We start from the raw sequence: 21,148 nt of genomic DNA, 5'->3' as shown, positions 1-21,148 counted from the left end.
GAACAGGCCGACCGTCACAGGAGGTCAGGTCCCGCTTATACCCCAGGACAATGGGTCTGGCTCTCCACAAGAGACCTTCGCCTTCGGCTCCCGTGCAAGAAGTTGAGTCCCAGGTACGTGGGTCCATTCAAAATCATTAGACAAATCACACCTGTATCTTACCATTTGGCTCTTCCCTCAAGTTATCGTATCTCACCCACCTTTCATGTTTCTCTGCTTAAGCCCGCCGGTTGTCCGAGAGGAGAGAGGGACCAGGAGGAGGCCGTGAACGAGAGTCCCCCTACCATCATCGTGGACAGCGAGGAGGCGTACCAGGTACAGGAAATCCTGGACTCCCGACGCCGGGGCAGGTTACTTCAATACCTCATTGACTGGGAGGGGTATGGTCCTGAGGAAAGATCGTGGGTTAATGCTCAGGATATCCTGGACCCTTCACTCACTGCTGAATTCCATAGAACCCACCCTCACAAACCAGCCCCTCGCTCCAGTGGAAGGCCTCGGCGTCGTGCAACTCCTCGCTTCAGGAGCCGCTCGCAGGGGGGGGGGCTCTGTCACAAATCAGACCTCTGTGGCTCTCTCAGACCACCTCTGGAGGGCACCCTCTCCTGAGTACTAGCATTCTTGGAATCCATTTCCCATACACCCCGTACCTGGGACTGATTACTGGCACAGGTGTTTCCCCTTAGCTTCCCCGTTTAAGCAGCTTCCAGACTTTTAGTTTTCGCGAAGTCTTGTTTTGCCACGGCTACATTTCTGAGCGTTTATGCCCTGTCTTTTGATCTCTTGTGTATTACCTTGGACTGTTCTTACTAGTGTGATTCTCTGCCGCCTGCCCCGACCCTCGCTCTGTTACTGTTTACTCTCCTGGATTGTCCCTGTTGTTCCTGACGCTGATGATTGATTACTGCCTGTTTGACTCTGCCATTGATTCTAATAAAAGCTGCAAATGGAACCGCATGCCTCTGACCCCTCGTTACAACATGGTGTGACCCATCAAATATAACTAAATTAATAAAAAAATAAATTAATAATAGTGATAATATTATTGCACTTTTAGTTTAAAAAAAATAATAAAACTAAATACTGTTTTATTTTAAAATAAAAAGTGAGCATTAAATACAAATTTTATAGTAAACTTAAAAGTAAAATGCTAATTTTTTTATTATTATTTTAATTTGAACCTTAATTATTATTATTATTATTGGTCGTGCATACGGACCACTTATGTGCACCCCTAATTAATATTATTTTACTTTATCAACATTTTTACCCAGCTACAAATATATTGGACTGAATCTCTGGTTCCTGTCTGCCGTGCTGCTGTTTTTCTGTTAGAATCTCTATCTTACTATCACTCTGTTATTTAAACTGCTAAATTATAATTTAATGCTCACCATATTTCTGATATTATCTATTTTTAATCTAAACCAATAACACAGCGCGTTAGCATTCCGTTAGCCTGTTAGCTTGTCATTAGTGCCTACCGTTTCTTTTCTCTCTTGCTTCGTTTTTCACAAGTTCATCAAACAACTGTGGTAAGTCGGAATCATTCAACAATCACGGTGAGTAATGGCTTCTCCTGTTAATGTCAATTGAACTGCTTGCCACATGTATAGTGTAGCCTTTTCTGTCAGCGGCAAGGGATTCACATGTGATAAATGCAGGGAAATAGTTAGGCTGACAGAAGATTTCAGAACTGGGAGACACACATCCAAATTTTAATTGAGGATAGTAAGAATGTAAGGGCCTTAGATAGGGCTTTGAATGCGACTAGCTTAGCCAGTCCTGTATACTGTTCGTACACTGTACACCGCTTTGTAAATAATCTTCCCGATTTGTCTCAATTCCTCAGCATTTCCAGTAGCTCAAAAAAAACTTGATGACATGGATGACACTTTAGACATGGTTGCTCCTTTACGTTTTAAGAAGATTAATGAAAAAATTCAGACACCGTGGTATAACGAGCACACTCGTGCCCTAAAGAGAGAAGCCCGGAAAATGAAGCGCAGCAGGAAAAAAACAAAACTAGAGGTATTTCGTATTGCATGGAGGGAAAGTGCTTCTACATACAGAAAAGCCTTAAAAACTGCTAGAGCTGCTTACTTTTCGTCTTTTTTAGAAGAAAACAAACGCAACCCCAGGTATGTATTCAATACAGTGGCTAAATTAACCAAAAATAAAGCATCAGTAGGCGCAGACATTTCCCAACAGCAAGGCAGTAATGATGTTATGAACTTCTTTACTTCCAAGATTGATACTATTAGAGATAAAATTATATTCTGGGCCGTACAGGACAAATCAATTAGGCCCAATATACAGGACGTCCCAGCTAATATGGGACAGTTGGCAACCCTACTTTTGATGCCTCAACCCATACTGAATTCAAATCCAACAATTCAATAATTCCTAGATTTATTTTCATAATTTTCACGACTCGCACAGGCACATGAATTCACCAGTGCATCAGGAAAGCTTGGAATATGGAAACGCTTACATTCAGGGGATGGAAATATTGCCATTACACTGATTTTGTCATGAGAAAAGGTGATCTGAACACAGATGTGTAAGTTGTGGCATTACTTTCCTCTGGCATTACATGTATTGCCCACCCACATCCTTCTGATCCCTATACCAATTATATTACTATAATTAAAAATCTTATAAACTTGTGATTTCTTTTGATACAATTCTTCATGAAATATAATATTAATAATATAATAATAAAATAAAATAATATTTGGGTAACAGATAAATTATAGCTACAATTAGCTTCACGCTACACATGACAATTAATACAACACTTTTACTTAAAAGTCACTATCAATCACCATCGAGTATTTGCAAAAACTTCTGACTGCGATCCAATGAAGATTTTGGTCAAATGATGAAGCAGAAATATATTGTTAGTAACATTTTAGAAGAATTTTATGGGGAAGATACACAATTACAACTTCTGTGGGGCATGAAGGAAAAGTAATGTAACTAGTAGTGTAACTAATTACTGTTGCCAGATAGTAATAAGTAAAGTAATAATATTACTTTTGAAAGGAGTAACTAGTAACGAGTAATAAATTAAATTTTTTGAGAAACAAGCCCAACACTCATGTCATGGCATATCATGATGGAATGTTACTGTCTTATAGTGCAAGATGACTTTGTTACCTCTTCTTTTGTAAGTCACTGAATTTCTGTACAGTCAGCTCTATTAACCATGGCAGATGTTAAAAGCAGGGTGGGGTGAAAGACCACTTCATTGAAACATTTTCATTGCACAATAGGTTCTTTATAGTGGGAAAGGGTTCTTCAGATTATTGAAATGTTCTTCACACTAAGAAAAAAAAAAGGTTCTTTTAAGAACTGTTAACAGAAAGGTTATTTGGGGAAGCTAAAATGGTTCTTCTATTGCATTGCTTCAAACCCTGATTTGAACCCTGGTTTGTAGTTTCAACACATTCCAGATTTCCCATTATGCATTTGGCGATCCAAAACAGTGAATATAATCACCATTCAGGCAAAAGTTTGCTTCAAGAATGACCACACTGCTGACATGATCTTATTGCAAGCACACCCTGAGCACATGCGAGTTATTCGTCTTATCGACATGGCATATCGGTATAAATTTTTTTTTCAGGCCGATGCAGATTTTTATATTTTAAGCCTTTATTGGCCGGTTCTGACAAGATCCGATAATATGGTGCATCCCTAGTTTATATCTACTAATAAAATTAATGCCGCGATTTCAATATTCATAAGGATTCATTTTTAGGTGTCGTCAATACGTCAGTTTTGTACGTTAAAATGCTGAAAATACGTCAGTTTCGTACGTTTAGAGGCTGAAAATACGTAAGTATTGTACATTTTAGTGCCTGTAAAAACGTAAGTAAATGTACGTTTTATAGAACCACATTTTACGTAAAATACATACGAATTATCATGAGATCACGTTGCTATTTTACATAGTCCTACGGCATGTTAATTTAAATATTATCACCATCTCTGATCACGAATTCTGAACGGTGAATGAAGTGTGGCAGTCTCCTGAGAAAATAAAGTAAAAAAGTTCAATGAAAACATCAGATGGAAGGATGAGACGGAGGAAAGCTGCTTTCTAGTCAGAGGAGTTTAAACTGCGATCACCGCTGCCACCTTTAAAAGTGATTCATTTGGAAACACTTGGGGAAAGAACAACATCAGTTTTGCTTTGGTGGCTTGTGGAAAAGCTGTAGGCGTGCAGGTACATACAGAGAGGTTACTTTCCATCTATAGACTAGGGCCAAGGAGACAGAGCAGGAGTTTGGCCAAGTGCAAGAGAACATTAATGCAGAACTCTAAATCATTCCACCGATGGCCTCAAAGGCGTCATGTTTTCACAGGGCAAGAGCCAGGAGAGGATGTTTAGCTGTGCTTAATCTTCTCCCGGAGGTTTGCCTTTGATCGCATCTTGTACATTACGGACATACGATTCCACACCCAAGCGGAATAAAGACATGTAATGTATAGTGGCACGGAGGAAGTGATCAGGCAGACAGGCAGGCAGGCAGACAAGCAGGCGGGAAGCAGAATAGTAGGGTAGATGCAAGCCCAGAAAGACCTGCATGGCATATGGTGAAAAATCTGTTCTTCGCTGTTATTAAGTGGCTCTCAGGCTGCCTTCAGCCAAGGCATACTCACTAAGCCATGGCAGACACAGAGTTCTGTTCTTGTAGAGCTGACGCATTTTGATCCAGTTGAGCACTGTAGGGCTGCCCACCCTCTGATAGTCCATTATAATTAGAATGCTTTGTCGTCATCTTGCTGTACACTGATGGTCTCATAAATTGCAAACTGCCAATTGCACTTTTGAGCACAGTGCTAAATATTTAGCATGTTGTTTACAGTATATACACACAGTACAATGCAAAGCCATATTAGATGTTTCACAACATTTGTTTTAATATGGTTATTTATCTTTTTTGTGTGTGCCAGTATAACATATTCAAACATTATACCAAATAGTCCTTTTCAAACATTGTGATAATAATTTGAGATTTTTGTATGAACAGGAGTTAAATCTTTTTTGTGTGCGTGTGTGAAGCATTTTTTGTTCCGGTGTACAAAAATCCGTTTTTTGTTTTGTTTTGTTTTTTAAGCAACACACACACACACACACACACACACACACACACGCATAAGAAAAAAAATCTACAGAGGTAGCTAAGTCATCAGACAAAATTAGCATTTTTAACCACTACTTTCAATGTTTCCCCTCTGAGAAATTGGCCAATAACTCTTGAAGACCTTTGCCTGAGCCCAATTATCTAAACATAGCCTCAAAATCTTTTCGGTATTTCAAGTTGCAGTTGACCAACGTGTGTTTTTCTGGTTGCGTAATTACTGCGATTCAGCGCAAAAATAACAATTATCTATTGCTTACTCTTTAATTAGGTTTGTTGTCTTATCTAATGTGAATGCTCCATAAGTGGTTTTATGGATTTATCAGAATGATTAAAATGCTGATGTACAGATGGTCAGATTTAACAAATTAAACTAAGCCACCATAAACTTGTTAGCAGCATTAGTGGATGGATGCAGAGGAGTGTATTCAGGTGCTATTATCATTTCACTATAATTAGAATTATGGCATGTCATTTTGTAATACACTATAAAATAAGTATTTTTACAATTTACACTCAGAAATTGCTAGTTAATGTCACAAATAATTACAAGGAAATGGCAAGTAACATTAAATTAAACAGTTTTGAAACAGAAAGGCTGAAATAGTATGTTCTTGTAAAACTTACTCCAATAATCTTTGTTTTATTTACAATTAAAAAAAAAAAATAATAATTTTTACGCATTCACCCAAAAAGAAACTTCAGTCACCATTTATGAACATCATATGATTATAAACATGTAGGCCTTAATTGTAACTGTGGAACGCAAATAGAGACACTTAGCAGAATGTTTAAGATGTTCTTTTTCACAAATTTAAAGTGTATGGTGACCAGGGGCTGTCAAGCTCTTTAAATTTCAGTCTGTTCCTCACAGAAAGTTATCATATGACTTTAGAACAGTAGAAATAAATTGCACAATTATTTCTATTGTTACGGTACTTTTATTTTATTTGTATTTATTTATTTTTGAATCTTAAAAGCCTCTATCATTCACTTTCAATGTACAAAAAAAGTGTAGCTTTAATCTCTTTTTGCGGTCTATGAAAGAAAGTCATGTGGTTGAGAAGATTATTAAAGAATATTAATTTTTGGGTGAGCTAGCTCTTTAAAGAAAGTTTTGGTTAAACCTACAACAGATTATTGGCCCCAGAGCTGTACTGAACCTTATAGAAAAGTTCAAGCAGTTCTTAGTGTAAAGCAGACAAAATCGGTACCTGCCAAGATCTCATGCTATCTGCGATCAAAATGATGGCTGATACCCTCTCAAAAGCAACTTCCTATAAAAGTCACCACCTCTCCATTAGTGCTGTCTGGAACAGTCACGCAACAGGCCCGTGTGGAACAGCATTCACTCAGTAATCAAAGGTAAAATGTGTGCTTTTCAGTAAGAAAGTGCCACAGATTGAAAAAATAAAAATGACATTAAGCTTATTTCATTCTGTGCATCCGACTCCCAGGTTTCCAGCTGGGATAATCAGCAATAAATCACATTTAATTTCCCTGAGAATGTGTGTCCAAGCCCAGAGCTTGAATATGAGACAGGATGTGGTAGACATGTGTTAGCAGGACTTTCAGTAAGACTACCATGTGCTTGTACATTATTTTTCACTCTGGAAAGAAGAAAGCATTAGTACTTCCTGACCCGTGATAAGCTGATGATGTATTTTTGTATTTATTAACACAGTTTGTTCTCACAAAACAGTAAAAATAAAAAATAAATAAATAAATAAAAATCTTTCAAATGCATTGTAATGATTCAGAATTTCAGAACTCTATAGCTACTATATAAAACTGGTTATCAATCAAATCCAAAAATACAGCACAAAGAATCTAAACCCAGGAAATGACAGACTTAGACTATATTTGTAATATTGTTTACTTTTCAAAAGTAGTAGGCAACGTGAAGCAACCTATGCTTTATACAGTTAATGTAAAGCATAATGTAGTTAGCCAGCCCAGCCATCAGAGCTTTTTACTTAAAAAAAGAAAATCTATATTGTTGCTGTATATGTACACGGATTAAGTAAATAATTAAGTTTTAAAATCGCATTTTGATTCCCTAAATCGAAATCTAATTGTGCCAAAAATTCTAAAGGAAATAATTACTTAAATAATTGAATCATTAATAATTAGTTCAATAATAATTAATTGTATCAAATGACACTAACCCCTGGTGATAAATATAAACATTTTAATATGTGTAATGCTGTATATGGGTCATGATCCATAATAAGTGATGGGACTGCATGTCCTTCATAACAAACATAATTTGAGGTACAGCTACCACAGTAAATGTACATCTTTACCTACATGGTGTATGCCCACTGCAGTTTTAATTCATGTGGGCACTAACCAAACCTGCTTTTATCTAAGACTGGGCTTTCCAAATGGTTTAAGTAAAACAAGCTCTGTCTGACTCTGAAGTGCTGCTTAGTGTGGGAATCTCTCGCCTTCATTAAACAGCCAAAAACGCACGACAACCATTTTTATCCATTGTGCTGACCAACAGGTGAAACATGGTTATCGAGTCAGGAAAAGACTTCAGAATGTACTGATTTTCGTTTGATTAAGGTAACTACCTTTACGTATAGGCCTAGTAACAAGTTTATAGTTTGAACACTTCATCTATATCCCACATCTGAACACTAGGTGGAGTTATAGCGCACTTTTTTTCTGTTAAACCTGATCAATCGCCCATTGTAGGAAGTGATGTCACGTTCACTGTCCATACCTAAATGTCTGAAATCGTTGATTATTTTTAATAATTATTTTTAAGCAGTATCTGTATGCGTATGCAAAACGTGATTTATGAAACTGAAATAAAACACTTTCAATACACCAAATAGCTATTATATTATTATAATAGGCTATTCTTTAAAAAAAAATACACACACACACACACACACACACACACACAAATGTATTTGTGTGTGTGTGTGTGTGTGTGCGTGTGCGCGTTTTTGTGACAAATGAGGACATAAATTTGTATAATGACAAAGGTATGACATAGGTATTACAAGGAGAAGGTGACTTTTCAGGACATTACCCCATGTCCCCACTTTTCAAAACGCTTATAAATCACACAGAATGGAGTCTGTGTGAGAACAGAAAATCTGAAATGGCACAAAGTTTCCTGTGAGGGGTAGGTTTAGGGGTAGGGTTGGTGTAGAGCAATAGAATATACGGTTTGTACAGTATAAAAACATTACGCCTATGGGTTGTCCCCTCTTTTAACAAAAACAAACCTGTGTGTATGTTTTGATGTTAATGTCAAAATGTACAAGACAAAACTGTACATGTCATAACATAACCAAGCGACTTACCACTATTATTGGTCTTACAAGGATAAACGTTTTTACAGAAGGGAAATTAAGAGTCTGGCTGAGAAGTAATTGTTGATAACTGATTACTCAGCATACCTAATTAAGCAGGTAATTTGGTCAAATCCTGCACACACACACAAACTTTTTCACATATATTATTAAAGGCTTAAAGTGAAAAGTGCAGCTGGGGGTCAGTGAAAGTCCAGGGGAGTGTGTAAAACACTGCACCTGTGCATATGAAGACACTGGTTTTCAGGAGCAAGAGTACTTTAAGAGATAGTCTAGCTTAATCATTGTCTTCTCTCAATAATATTTGACTTTTAATGTATTTGCTGGCTCCAGGATGGATAATCATGAACATATTGTTTCAGGCTTGCTTGGCAAACTAACAATAATTCTGTTGAGAAGTTTAGAAAGCTTTCGTCTAGTATAGAGGTCAGTGTTCTGTGAAAACAGAAAAGTTATTGATTTACTGATTGATTTAGTCAGTGATTCTGCATGCCTTCGTGTATTTTCATCTGACACTACAAGCAATTAGCCAAAGTCTCGCTGCTTTATTAGTTTAATGAACACTTATTCAGCACATGTACATAGCTACAAAAGGTACAACTATTTTTTATCGAATAAAAACAAAGTGTTAATGTATTGTGATATGAACAAAGACATGGCACAAAGTATTTTAAAACATTTATCACCTTGTCGTCATCTGCCAAAGATCAAGCCTGCACGATTGTCTTCAGTAAAAGAAAAAACAACATTTACATTCAAATGAAAGAATCAGTAGTAGCACTGTGTCCCATAGTTCACAGTTCAATTTCAGAAGCATGCATATTTTTTTCAGACAGTCTGTCAAACTGTTCATTATGTCTCTCCCACAGCTGCAGGAAGAAGCCGTTTGGAGCTCTGAAGTTCTCCTTCCTCCTCCACAGCACCTCACCTCACAGATCTAATTGCTGTAGCCAGGGGCTCTGTGACCAAATATGTTGTTTTGTGTTGTGCCCAGCCTTTAATGATCTCTCCTGAATGCAAAACTAAGCTTAATCTGGACTAATGAGAAGTCAAAATGTGAGCTAAATAAAACTACGGGTGGGAAAAAATAACCCATGTGGTGCTACATAGAGTTTGCCCCCCTTGAGATTAAATGACAGGCTCCAGTGAGGGCCATTCTCAGCAACTTTCACACCACAGTTCATAGTTCAGTTCATTTTCACTAAGTTTAAAATGATTATGGAAGAAATTGCCAAAAAATGAGAGCAAGAACTGTTTTTGAACTGCAGAAAATGTTTAACCAGTTAGAGGAACCCTCCACAGTTAAGAGAGTCTGGCACGCAGATGCTTATATTGAAATGTTTCAATTGGCTTTTTATTGTTTTAATTAAGATGGAGGTTTACCACAGTGGACTTCCCTTGGTTTGGGAAAAAGACCTGGTCTGTCTAGGTTTTCCACTTTGAAAAAGATGGGTTTCCTCTCCAGGCTGTAGTTTTGACTGTTCCTCAAAACTCCATTCCTAACATAGCATCAGGAAGGGAAAAACAAGAGGGCACACAAATTCCCATGAGATGCCAGCTCAACCATGAAGTGGAACTCAATCCATCCATTTATAATCTGTGATGCACCTCTGCTCTGACCATGTTGGAAGTGCCTGATGCAAACAGACAATGTTGAGATACCTTCTTTCACAAACTTGTCCACTGGATTAAGAGCGTCTCTCCAAACATAGAGTACAAGCTCTCCCTCTCTCTCTCCCACTGACACTCACATACAATGAGTCTTGGCAAACACCTGTCCCTACCATTGTGAAGAACAACTTGGCAGGCTGATCCAAAGAGGGAGATGGGGGGAGGAGGGTGTGGTAAGCTGGAGGTGTCTAGAGAGTCGCAGAAGTTACAACCTGCTCTCTCTCCCCTCACAGCTTTCCTCTCTTCCTGTGGATAGACATCCAGGAGACAGGCTTGCCAATTAAAGTACTGTGCATCTTAGAAAAGGAGCATTATGGATTTTTCCTTCTTATTCTTTATAAGTGTGGTTGTTTTCATACTGGAACAACAAGGTAAATGACTATCATCTTTCTTTTATATTTATATATATATGTGTGTGTGTGTGTGTGTGTATATATATATATATATGTGTGTGTGTGTGTGTGTATATATATATATATATATATGTGCGTGTGTGTGTGTGTATATATATATCATTTTGGCTTTTTGTTCAAATCTTGAACTTGGAAAAATGCTAATCTAGTTTACATAAGATTTTATCTAGCAAAAGCCAATTCTGTTATAATTTCATTATCAGATTCTCTCTCTATTTTTAGATCAAATGTACATATTAAAAATACATATGTTTAGCAAATTTCTTGTAATTTGAAGGGATGAACTAATTGCTGTTAATGTTTAAAGAAAATAGTTTACCCACCCCCATGTGTTCCATGCCTGTATGACTTCCTTTCCTCTATGAAACATAAAACAACATATTTTGAGAAATGCTTTGGTTACCAATATTCTTCAAAAATATCTTCTTTGTGTTTCACAGAAGACATAAATTCATACAAAGTTAGGAACGCCATAGGGTTGAGTAAATTTGGACAATTTCAATTTTGGATGGAATACCTGTTTTTTTATTTTATGTTGCAATTAACTGACATTTTTTGATTGATTTCTATTATCAACTGTTTTTTTAATAACACCAGTCACAATATGCAGTTAGTCATGCAATAGCTGATTGAACTATGTTGAATTAGGGTTAAATGTGGCGTAAAATGCTGCTTGAGCCATTTGGTTTGAGCAGGTGTGTAAACTCCCCATGCTTAGGCAATCTCCTACCACTTCTATGGACCACATAATGTAACTTCTCTCATAGTGCAGCAAAAGCAGCGACAGTTGCCTCAGAATGGTGTAGCTTTTGCGCTGTGGGTAGGCTTAATTTTAATAGCGTGCAGAGTTCATAGCCAGTAGTTCAAGCGATGAGAAATTTCAGACACTTTGACTGTGATCATTTCTTTGTGGAAATTTTCTTGAATCAATTGACATGGTTCCAAGTTGGCTCACAATTTTTTTACCATAGCAGAAAGGTTTGTTGTTGAGCTCTTTAGTTGCAGTATTGGATGCATGCAGTGCAAAACTCCAGGTTATTAGGCTAGGATAATTAACTGTATAGCAAAGAATTATTATTGCAGTTAATTGCTGGGAATACAGTACCATTTTCCTCAGTAGTTTCGAGTTTCAAGGCCAGGCTCCCAGAGGACTGAAAATGTAACAGCTTTTCATTTTAATAACAGCGGTCAAACTACTTGGGATTAGTAAATGTTTACATTATATCGCTAACATGTTAATGCTAACAACAGAAAACCTGTTGCTGGTTCTTCAGGTGAGAAAGCCTGGTTCACTGTTGGTGGTTCTGAGTTTATGTAATCCTTTGCTTGTCTTTTACAATTCTGCATTGATCCAACTTGGCAGTCTTCTCTCTCCTCAGGGCATAGGTCACAAAATTAATTCTTTCTTGAGAAAACAAACTGTCCTGAGGTGCTACAGAACTCGCCTTAGGTTTCACAACTAGTATCATACCAGTATTGAGTTAGTTAAGTCTAGCCTGATCAAATATTACAGGGATGAAGACAACGTTTCCTGATTGTCTTTCTCACGATTTAGGGTAGGATGATATAAAGTCAGTTGTATGTGAATTATGTCAGGCATTTTTAAACAGACATTTCAATGGATTTGTAACAAATTCCAAGTTCCACATCTGAGCTCCTCTCTGTGATTAATTATCCTTACCTGATATATGAAAACTAACCCCAATGCTTCACCGGGAAACCTCAACTGACGCCTTCAGGACATGGATGACAAATGATTTCCAGCCTCAAAACAAAAGTTAGACCATTTGTTGTGTATTCCACATCAAACTTCAATAGTTAGACCCCCATAGCCTTGTTATAGTGATGGATCACAGTGATCACTTTCCACTAGACCTGGGCATGCAATTTCATCCTCTTCTATAAAGCCTTACAGCCTCAGGCCCTGTTCGCTTGACTGAGCCCCTTAGAAGTCATTCCAGTTCCTGGGGTCCTGCTTATACCCCTTTCCATGTATCCTGTGCAAAACTCAGAGACATCTTGCAACCTCAGTTCCTACTTCATGAAAGAATTTAACTTCTAACTTTTCCGGCAATTGAAAGTACCATGGTAGGCACTATTCTTTAAAGTACCTTTATGTAAATACCAACGTACTTGTTCTTTTGTCTTTTCCTTTGAGATTTGTTTGTCTGTTGAAGACTTGCCATGTTGCAGATGAGTGCGAGATCTGTTTTCGATTCAACTTTTAAAACACCAACCATCGGAAGCTGTAGTGGTGGTTTGCTTTGTAGTATCTACATGCGCTGCTGGAATCCTAGAGGCATAAAATGTGGTTGGCCACAGATTCGAATTTGCTGTCTTCTTTAAACATGGCCCACTTGGCTTTTCATTCACCACAACCTTAATGAAGCTGAACCATAAGCCATTTTGTTTTTAGCTTTTATTTTACTTTTGTCAACTACACGAAAACTGGATTTGTATGGGAATCTTCAGGATTAAAACAAAGTGGACCTCGAAGAGACAACACAGCTGAAATGTTTAGACAGCAGCAACAGCTTAGACATGTTATGTCTAACATCAAGTGAAGACTAATATTTTTACAAATTTTGAGATTTTATTTCAGGTGTAACGCATCAAGGCAAAAAGACTTAGGCTTCGGGTAACATGAAAATATTAGCCAGGAATCTGTGAATTAGCTGTAATTCAGCATTTTGAAGGCTGTATTCATAGTGTTACCCCATTTTTTACTGCAACTATTAAGATAATTATTTAATTAAAAATGTAATTAAATCAAATTTTGAAATATTATTACAATTTAAATTGACTGTTTTCTATTTTAATATTGTAATTTATTTCTGTGATGGAAAAGTTGAATTTTCAGCAGCAATTATTCCAGTATTCAGAATCGCATGATCCTACAGAAATCATTCTAATATACTGTTTTGGTGCTCAAAAACATTTCCCATTACTATTAAAGTTTTAGGATTCTTTAATGAATAGAATAGATATAGGGGGAAAAAATGGTACATCTTTTGTACCGTTATCTTTTTGTAACAAGTTATTTTCTTTGTATCTGTGTGTCCCAGGGTCCCATGCAAACAGAAGTTCATCTGTGAATGCTACTCCACAAATTCACCGCCGTGAACGACGCTGCTCCTGTGAAAACCATAAGGATAAAGAATGTGTGTACTTTTGCCACATAGGAATCGTATGGGTCGATACACCCAGGTACTTCACCCAAACATTGATTTGTGTATGTATTTGAACGATACATTGTGTAAAGAAGAGAGAGATGTGGAGGTTGAGATCTGTTGGGGACTGATGCTGGTAACCTGTACACTCTGAAAGCACGTATCTGGTTGTATTTAAGTATGTGGTCTCATTAATGTGGCTCACGCATGGAGACCTGAGGACGGGCAGACTGCCTTTGGTGAAAAACAACCCAGAAACCAAAGATTGAGGGTCTGGCTCTCGGGAAGTGAATCCTGGTCAAAATTCAAAGAAGCACAAGGCTTTCGGTTCTCGTTATCTTTTTGTAACAAGTTATTTTCTTTGTATCTGTGTGTCCCAGGGTCCCATGCAAACAGAAGTTCATCTGTGAATGCTACTCCACAAATTCACCGCCGTGAACGACGCTGCTCCTGTGAAAACCATAAGGATAAAGAATGTGTGTACTTTTGCCACATAGGAATCGTATGGGTCGATACACCCAGGTACTTCACCCAAACATTGATTTGTGTATGTATTTGAACGATACATTGTGTAAAGAAGAGAGAGATGTGGAGGTTGAGATCTGTTGGGGACTGATGCTGGTAACCTGTACACTCTGAAAGCACGTATCTGGTTGTATTTAAGTGTGTGGTCTCATTAATGTGGCTCACGCATGGAGACCTGAGGACGGGCAGACTGCCTTTGGTGAAAAACAACCCAGAAACCAAAGATTGAGGGTCTGGCTCTCGAGAAGTGAATCCTGGTCAAAATTCAAATTCAAAGAAGCACAAGGCTTTCGGTTCCGTTCATGATTTTGAAAAGAGTTCTATATTATGCACAAAACATATATATATATTTCACACAGGGCCATGTAGTTTTGGATTTTATTTTCCCTTAATAATAAAAACCTTCATTTAAAAACTGCATATTGTGTTTACTTGTGTTATCTTTGAATAATATTTAAATTAGTTTGATCTGAAACATTAAAGTGTGACAAACATGCAAAAAAATAAGAAATCAGGAAGGGGGCCAACACTTTTTCACACCACTGTGTGTATATATATATATATATACAGTTGTTGACAATGAAATGAATTATTTATTCAATTTGATTATTAAAATCTATATTACAAATTGATAGGTTTGATTAAATATTCACTGTTCTCTTTCAGTCAGGTCATTCCCTATGGCGTGGGTTCACTCCAAATGCGTCTAAGACGAGGTGTGGGGCGATGCCATTGCACAGACAAGAGAGATACAAAGTGTTTGCGGTTTTGCTCTTACTTGGATCTCCAGCAAGAGTGAGTGTCATTATTAAATTCACTGTATTTGACACACATTGTGGCAGCTGCATTGTTTTACTGATGCACTACTTGGTATTCTTTTGCAGAGATGAAAATGCCTCAGTCAAAAGGTACCATCCCAGAAACTACAAAGAACAATACAAGTCTAGACTGCCCCAGAGACTGAGGCGGCACAATCCAATACAAACAACCTGAGAGAAATGGAAAAAAAAGCTACGTAGTAACTTCGTAATTGTAATAATAGTATATTATTACTATTTGGGTGGCAAGCCTGGCCATGTGTCTGAATATGTGAGCTGTGAATGGTTTACGTAATACACTATTAGACACTATCATTTCTATTACTTGGCTTGTCATGAAATGCTAGCATCTCAAGAGTGACAGTACATTAAGCAAACAGAAGTGATACTGTATATTATCTAACTGTCAGTATTTTGTAGAATACTGTAAAACTGTATTGCTTCTTATTGACATGTAATATATATAGTTTGAGGTTTCCAATTTTGCGTATAGTGAGTACATTTGGATATTTATTGAGAACAATAGCGGCTTATGGGAACTTTATGTTTATCATTAATCATATAAATTGCCCTTTGGTAAAGATAATTCTGGCATCCAGTTTATGCTTATAATTAGGACATTATCAAAAGAAAGATTGTAAGGAGTTTTAATTTCATTTCTATCTTGTGTAAATTAAATTGTGAATGTTTGTTAATGAATAATAATACTAATACTAATAATAAATACCTCTCCACTAATCAGACAAGCACTTTAAATCTATTGGTGGATATAATTTGATTTCTTAGACAATTGAACCAATTTCTAATCTAATGAATGAACTGAATATTTATTCTAATGTGAAAAGGCAAATAAAAGAAACAAAAAGCTATTCATCAGTGAAACTTTTTTTCACATGGAGTGCGGCTGCAGTATATAATTTTGGTTGTGGTATCTACTTTCTGGATTTTTAAACTTTGCTAATACTTCAAACTTGCAATGATGGAAAAATTGCTTACAAGAGGCATTTGTTGCATCCAGTGGGGACATAATTACTGATTATAATGACTTATACTGTCTTTTTACGCGTTGCGTATCGTGCCGCGTACACATAAAACCATGTCTGCATTTGTGATCAGAGAAACGACAAACAACAAGCGCTACTCTACACTGCTCAAACGCATTTGAATCATCAGTGGCAAATTCTTTAAATATAAAAAATGTACTTACAGGCTGTTAGTCAGAAGTGTCAGGCTGTCCTTGCAAAGTTGGAACTGCCCCCCTTTATAGAACAGCCTTTGAGCACAGACCCATTGTACGCTACTCTGCAGGTTCAGGAAACAGTCCCCCATAAAACGCGTCACACACTGTGGACTTGAGTGAGTGGAGGCCAGTGGGCTAGAGTGAGGAACGGCCGGCAAACGTGAGAACGGCGCGGCCGGCGGGGTTGCGGAAACCACATGTGACGACCCTGGGCTGGACTCTACTTCGTCCACGGTGAAAGCTGATCCACAGCGCGAGGTTGATGTATTTCCTCAACGACCAGCACAGATCAGCTCTAGGCATGACGAATCGGATATCGTCCTCTTTTGGAAGACCAAACAAAGTAGTTTCACTTTCACAACGAAACACACAGCATCTCCACAACATGGCGGCGGCGGCGGCAACAGCAATATTACTGCGAGAATAAAAGTTACGCCTTCTTTCTTTGCATGAACATTTGGGCGGTGTTATGCAAATCTTCCCACACAGTGACGTAGACATGTGGGGGCGTGTTTAAACGAGGCGTTTTAGGAGGGCGTGGACAAGTCTTAACTTTTATAAAGAATATCTCTTTGGATTTGAGACTTTAGTCTTTGCAACTTTACAGATCTTCCTTATGCACCAAGAGCTTATAACACTCCAAAGAGAAAGGAAAAATTTAAATCGCATCATATGACCCCTTTAAAGTCAGCTAAACATAGATTATCAAGATATGGCCGCATCACATACCATATATAAATCACAATTTACTGTATCATGATATTTAATTAGGCCACCTTTTTAATATTGTTTGGGAAGAACATATTAAACAAACAGGAAATATGAAATTGTTTTGACAGAAAATTGATTTCCAAAACTCTTGCTCAACATAACAGTATATGCGATTTTCATTTAGGCTTATAACAACCCAGAAAACACGTGTGTGTGTGCAGTGATTGCTTTTTAATGTGCAATAAATTGAACAGCATATCATGCCCTATTGTGAGGCTCCAGAAAGGTGCTAACCTACAGAATAACACAAAAATTGAAGCACACTTTTGGCATTTCGGACTTATGCTCCCATGTACCATGTTAGAAATTTCACTAAAACAAAGGTCTCAGTATAAAAATAAATATTATTTCACAATACACATATTGTGTAATACTGGCAAACACACAAACAAACCTACAAAAATATTTTTTGGACCACACAACCAGTCTTAAGTCACTGGGGTATATTTATAGCAAAAGCCAAAAATACATTGTATGGGTCAAAATTATTGATTTTTCTTTTATGCCAAAAATCATTAGGACATTAAGTAAAGATTATGTTCCATGAAGATATTAAGTAAATTTCCTACTGTAAATATATTAAAACTTAATTTTGGATTAGTAATATGCATTGCTAAGAACTTAATTTGGACAACTTTAAAGGCGATTTTCTCAGTATTTTGATTTTTTCTGCACCCTCAAATTCCAGATTTTCAAATAGTTGTATCTCGGCCAAATATTGTCCTATATACTAACAAACCAGACATCAATGGGAAGCTTATTTATTCAGCTTTCAGATGATATATAAATCTCAATTTCGAAAAATTGACCCTTATGACTGGTTTTGTGGTCCAGGGTCACAAATCAGTCATATGGTCAAAATCATAAATTAACATACTGTCAGTTGTAATTGATCTAGAACAAAAAAATCCTTCCGTTATGGGATTTGGGAAATAGGATTGTCCCTTCACTAGGGGCTGCAAGAACATAACAGTAAAAATAGAAACAAAACAAAAAAATGTGACATTTGTAAAATTATTAATATTTTTTCTTTAATACATCTAATTCATTTATTTCCTTTATTAAATAGAAAGACAGAATAAACTAATCAAAACAAAAGAGCCAATATAATAGCAAAGATTATTTCACAATACACATAATGTGTAATAACGGCCAAAAAAAAGAAAATAAAATATTGACAAAAAATCCTTCTTTCTAATAAAAATAGCAAGCAAAATAGAAACGAAAAGTGAAATATAATACAAATATAAATAAAACACTGATTCAATAATATATTTTGAAAGAAAGATTTTTCACTAGAAAGAAAGAAATCAATTGTAATTAATTGTATTGTTAAGTAAAAATCTAAACCATGCACATTACAATGACTTAATATACTATGTGAACTTTTGAAGACTGTATTTTTAGATAAATTATGCAATTTTGCTCAATTCAGTGTAATGACCAGCGCAGTATTCCCTTCATATCATCATATATGCAAACATAACAAGTCTACAGCTCTTAAATCATAAATGTCTCAGAATTTTACAATGACAAAAGTCTGCTGTGCATGACAGTATCTCTGATGTTAAGTGCATTATTAGTCATACAGCAAGTGCATATAATCTATCCTCTGCATGTAGAGTGATCCTGCTGTGGGGATGAAGTGTTTATTGTGTATGGTTTTATATATTTTAGTGTCAGCAGTGCAAGCTGTGTATTTCCTCCAGTGGGAACATTAACACTGCCAAACGAAAAGAAAAAAGAACAAAACAAAGGAGACAAATTAAAACAGCCCACCGTGAGAAACATTAGTGTCAAACAGAGTGAAAATGACATTCAGAACTCCTAAAAGACACTAAAGCTTGTCAGTGTCTACTGAAAGACTGGGTGGGAGTCAAGTCTATAACCTATTATTACATATTTATTTGGATTGAGGTGTTTCCTTGTATTGAAACACTGTGCTAGCAGCTTTATTTGCTATTTAACTGACAATGACAACCAGCAGCAGTGTGCTTTCTAGTTCTTGAATGTCTCTCCACAACTTGGATTCAATCCAACAGGCAATTATTCCACCATAAAACATCCCAACAGATGCATAATGTTTCCAAAAAGGGAATGTCATATTAAGGACTGTTTTGGAGGCTCAAAAAGAAGCATTTATGTGTTAGGAGTGAGTTAGACTAGATATTATGTCTATAGCCACTGGATTGAATTCAGTCATAGCAAGCAAAATAGAAACGAAAAGTGAAATATAATACAAATATAAATAAAACACTGATTCAATAATATATTTTGATTCAATTCTTTCACTAGAAAGAAAGAAATCAATTGTAATTAATTGTATTGTTGATTAAGTAAAAATCTAAACCATGCACATTACAATGACTTAATATACTATGTGAACTTTTGAAGACTGTATTTTTAGATAAATTATGCAATTTTGCTCAATTCAGTGTAATGACCAGTGCAGTATTCCCTTCATATCATCATATATGCAAACATAAGTCTACAACTCTTAAATCATAAATGTCTCAGAATTTTACAATGACAAAACTCTGCTATGCATGACAGTATCTCTGATGTTAAGTGCATTATTAGTCTAATACAGCAAGTGCATATAATCTATCCTCTGCATGTAGAGTGATCCTGCTGTGGGGATGAAGTGTTTACTGTGTATGGTTTTATATATTTTAGTGTCAGCAGTGCAAGCTGTGTATTTCCTCCAGTGGGAACATTAACACTGCCAAACGAAAAGAAAAAAGAACAAAACAAAGGAGACAAATTAAAACAGCCCACCGTGAGAAACATTAAAAAGGACCTATTTCGCTTATATATTGCCAGTTCTTGTGTTGAAGTAAGAAGAAACAGTAAGATTTTTTTTACCCTTGTTTGAATGTAATGGCTCATGCATCAAAGGGTTAATGTAAACCAACAACTGTGGCCTAAGCAATCCACATCATTACTTTTACGCTTACCTGCTTTACTGTGCCTGGCAAAGGGGTTTAGTGTGGCTTTGGCTTTAGACGTCCAGTTGGCTGTAGTGGAGCCAAAGGAACTGGAGGAGAGGGATTTTCCCAGGTTATCGGAACTCACTTTCTTGGTATTATTAGTGGCAGTCTTGCTCCAGTCTGCAAAAAAAATGGTTAAATGTTATTTATATATACCAGTTAACCTTTACCACACAGGTGAATCCCATGCATAAAGATACAGCATAAGAAAACCCCAGGAAATTCAGATAACACACTGCAATTCCATCATCCAAAATAAATGACATACAACTTTCTAAAGAAATAGACTGTTTAACTTCACAAATCATTTGATCAGATTTAACTGCAAGTAAAGCCCAGCTAAGGCCTCTCTGGTCCTACATTTTATTAGCAATAGTTATATTCTGTGATACTTCAGGCAAAAAAAGTCTCCAAAGCTGGGGGCTTTACTGAAACACACATTCTAAAGCACCAAATTCAGCACCTAAAGATGTAGTCACAGCACAGTCCAATATGCCCAAGAAAATTTTTTTAAATGAATTTTAACTAATATTGTAGGCATTACTTCATGGAATGTGATTGAATATATGATTCTTCCTCTATATAGGATTCTGACACATTGACAAAATCCCAGAAAACCATCAGTAATTTAAAATATCAGTAATAATACCAACTAAATTTACCTGAGTTATCTGCCAAGCGGAACTTTCCACAGCAGATGTATCTCCTCCATTGCTTCTGTACATTTTCTTTCAGGGCACAGTGGAACACAAATATGAATAATCCTGTTGGAAAAACAAATTACTCCTTAATCTTTAATGATTACAACCCAACAAGCTATTTTCAAATGATTAGTCTCATTTCAGATTGAACCAATACCAAAGCGACCTCTAGCGGATCCCATATAAAATTACTATACTGAAACACCTACAGGCCGAAATAGCTCAGTTGGGAGAGCGTTAGACTGAAGATCTAAAGGTCCCTGGTTCGATCCCGGGTTTCGGCAGAGTGTGGTGCTAGGAGCAGCTTTTTAATGTTTATGACTTTACATGCTAATTTTTGGGATCATTTTAACTCTTTTAACAT

At 36.7% G+C, this 21,148-nt stretch overlaps 2 protein-coding genes and 1 non-coding gene across 3 annotated transcripts in view; 2 read left to right on the top strand and 1 right to left on the bottom strand.

Annotated features, from left to right (window-relative positions):
• Positions 1-10,463: 10,463 nt before the first annotated feature.
• LOC107558944 (endothelin-2-like) lies at positions 10,464-15,624 on the top strand. Its single transcript, XM_016242653.1, has 4 exons — positions 10,464-10,527; positions 13,635-13,776; positions 14,931-15,059; positions 15,149-15,624. The coding sequence occupies exons 1-4, from the start codon at positions 10,470-10,472 to the stop codon at positions 15,255-15,257; spliced, it is 438 nt and encodes a 145-aa protein (XP_016098139.1). The 5' UTR covers positions 10,464-10,469; the 3' UTR covers positions 15,258-15,624.
• A 1,698-nt stretch (positions 15,625-17,322) lies between these two features.
• Positions 17,323-21,148, bottom strand: part of LOC107558929 (G-protein coupled receptor 126-like) — a 38,211-nt gene continuing 34,385 nt past the window's right edge. Inside the window, exons 27-29 of the mRNA XM_016242630.1 lie at positions 20,746-20,847; positions 20,051-20,203; positions 17,323-17,327 (exon numbers count right to left, since the gene is read on the bottom strand). Of these exons, the coding sequence (XP_016098116.1) occupies positions 17,323-17,327; positions 20,051-20,203; positions 20,746-20,847 (260 nt within the window). The remainder of the gene's footprint in view (positions 17,328-20,050; positions 20,204-20,745; positions 20,848-21,148) is intronic.
• trnaf-gaa (transfer RNA phenylalanine (anticodon GAA)) lies at positions 20,996-21,068 on the top strand. Its single transcript has one exon. It is a non-coding gene; the product is annotated as a tRNA-Phe (tRNA).

The sequence above is a fragment of the Sinocyclocheilus grahami genome, unplaced genomic scaffold, assembly GCF_001515645.1.
Source record: "Sinocyclocheilus grahami isolate Dianchi unplaced genomic scaffold, SAMN03320097.WGS_v1.1 scaffold667.1, whole genome shotgun sequence".
In the NCBI taxonomy this organism is placed as follows: Eukaryota; Metazoa; Chordata; class Actinopteri; order Cypriniformes; family Cyprinidae; genus Sinocyclocheilus; species Sinocyclocheilus grahami.
The sequence above is the reverse complement of the archived record's forward strand: the minus strand, read 5'-3'. Positions and strand labels throughout refer to the sequence as shown.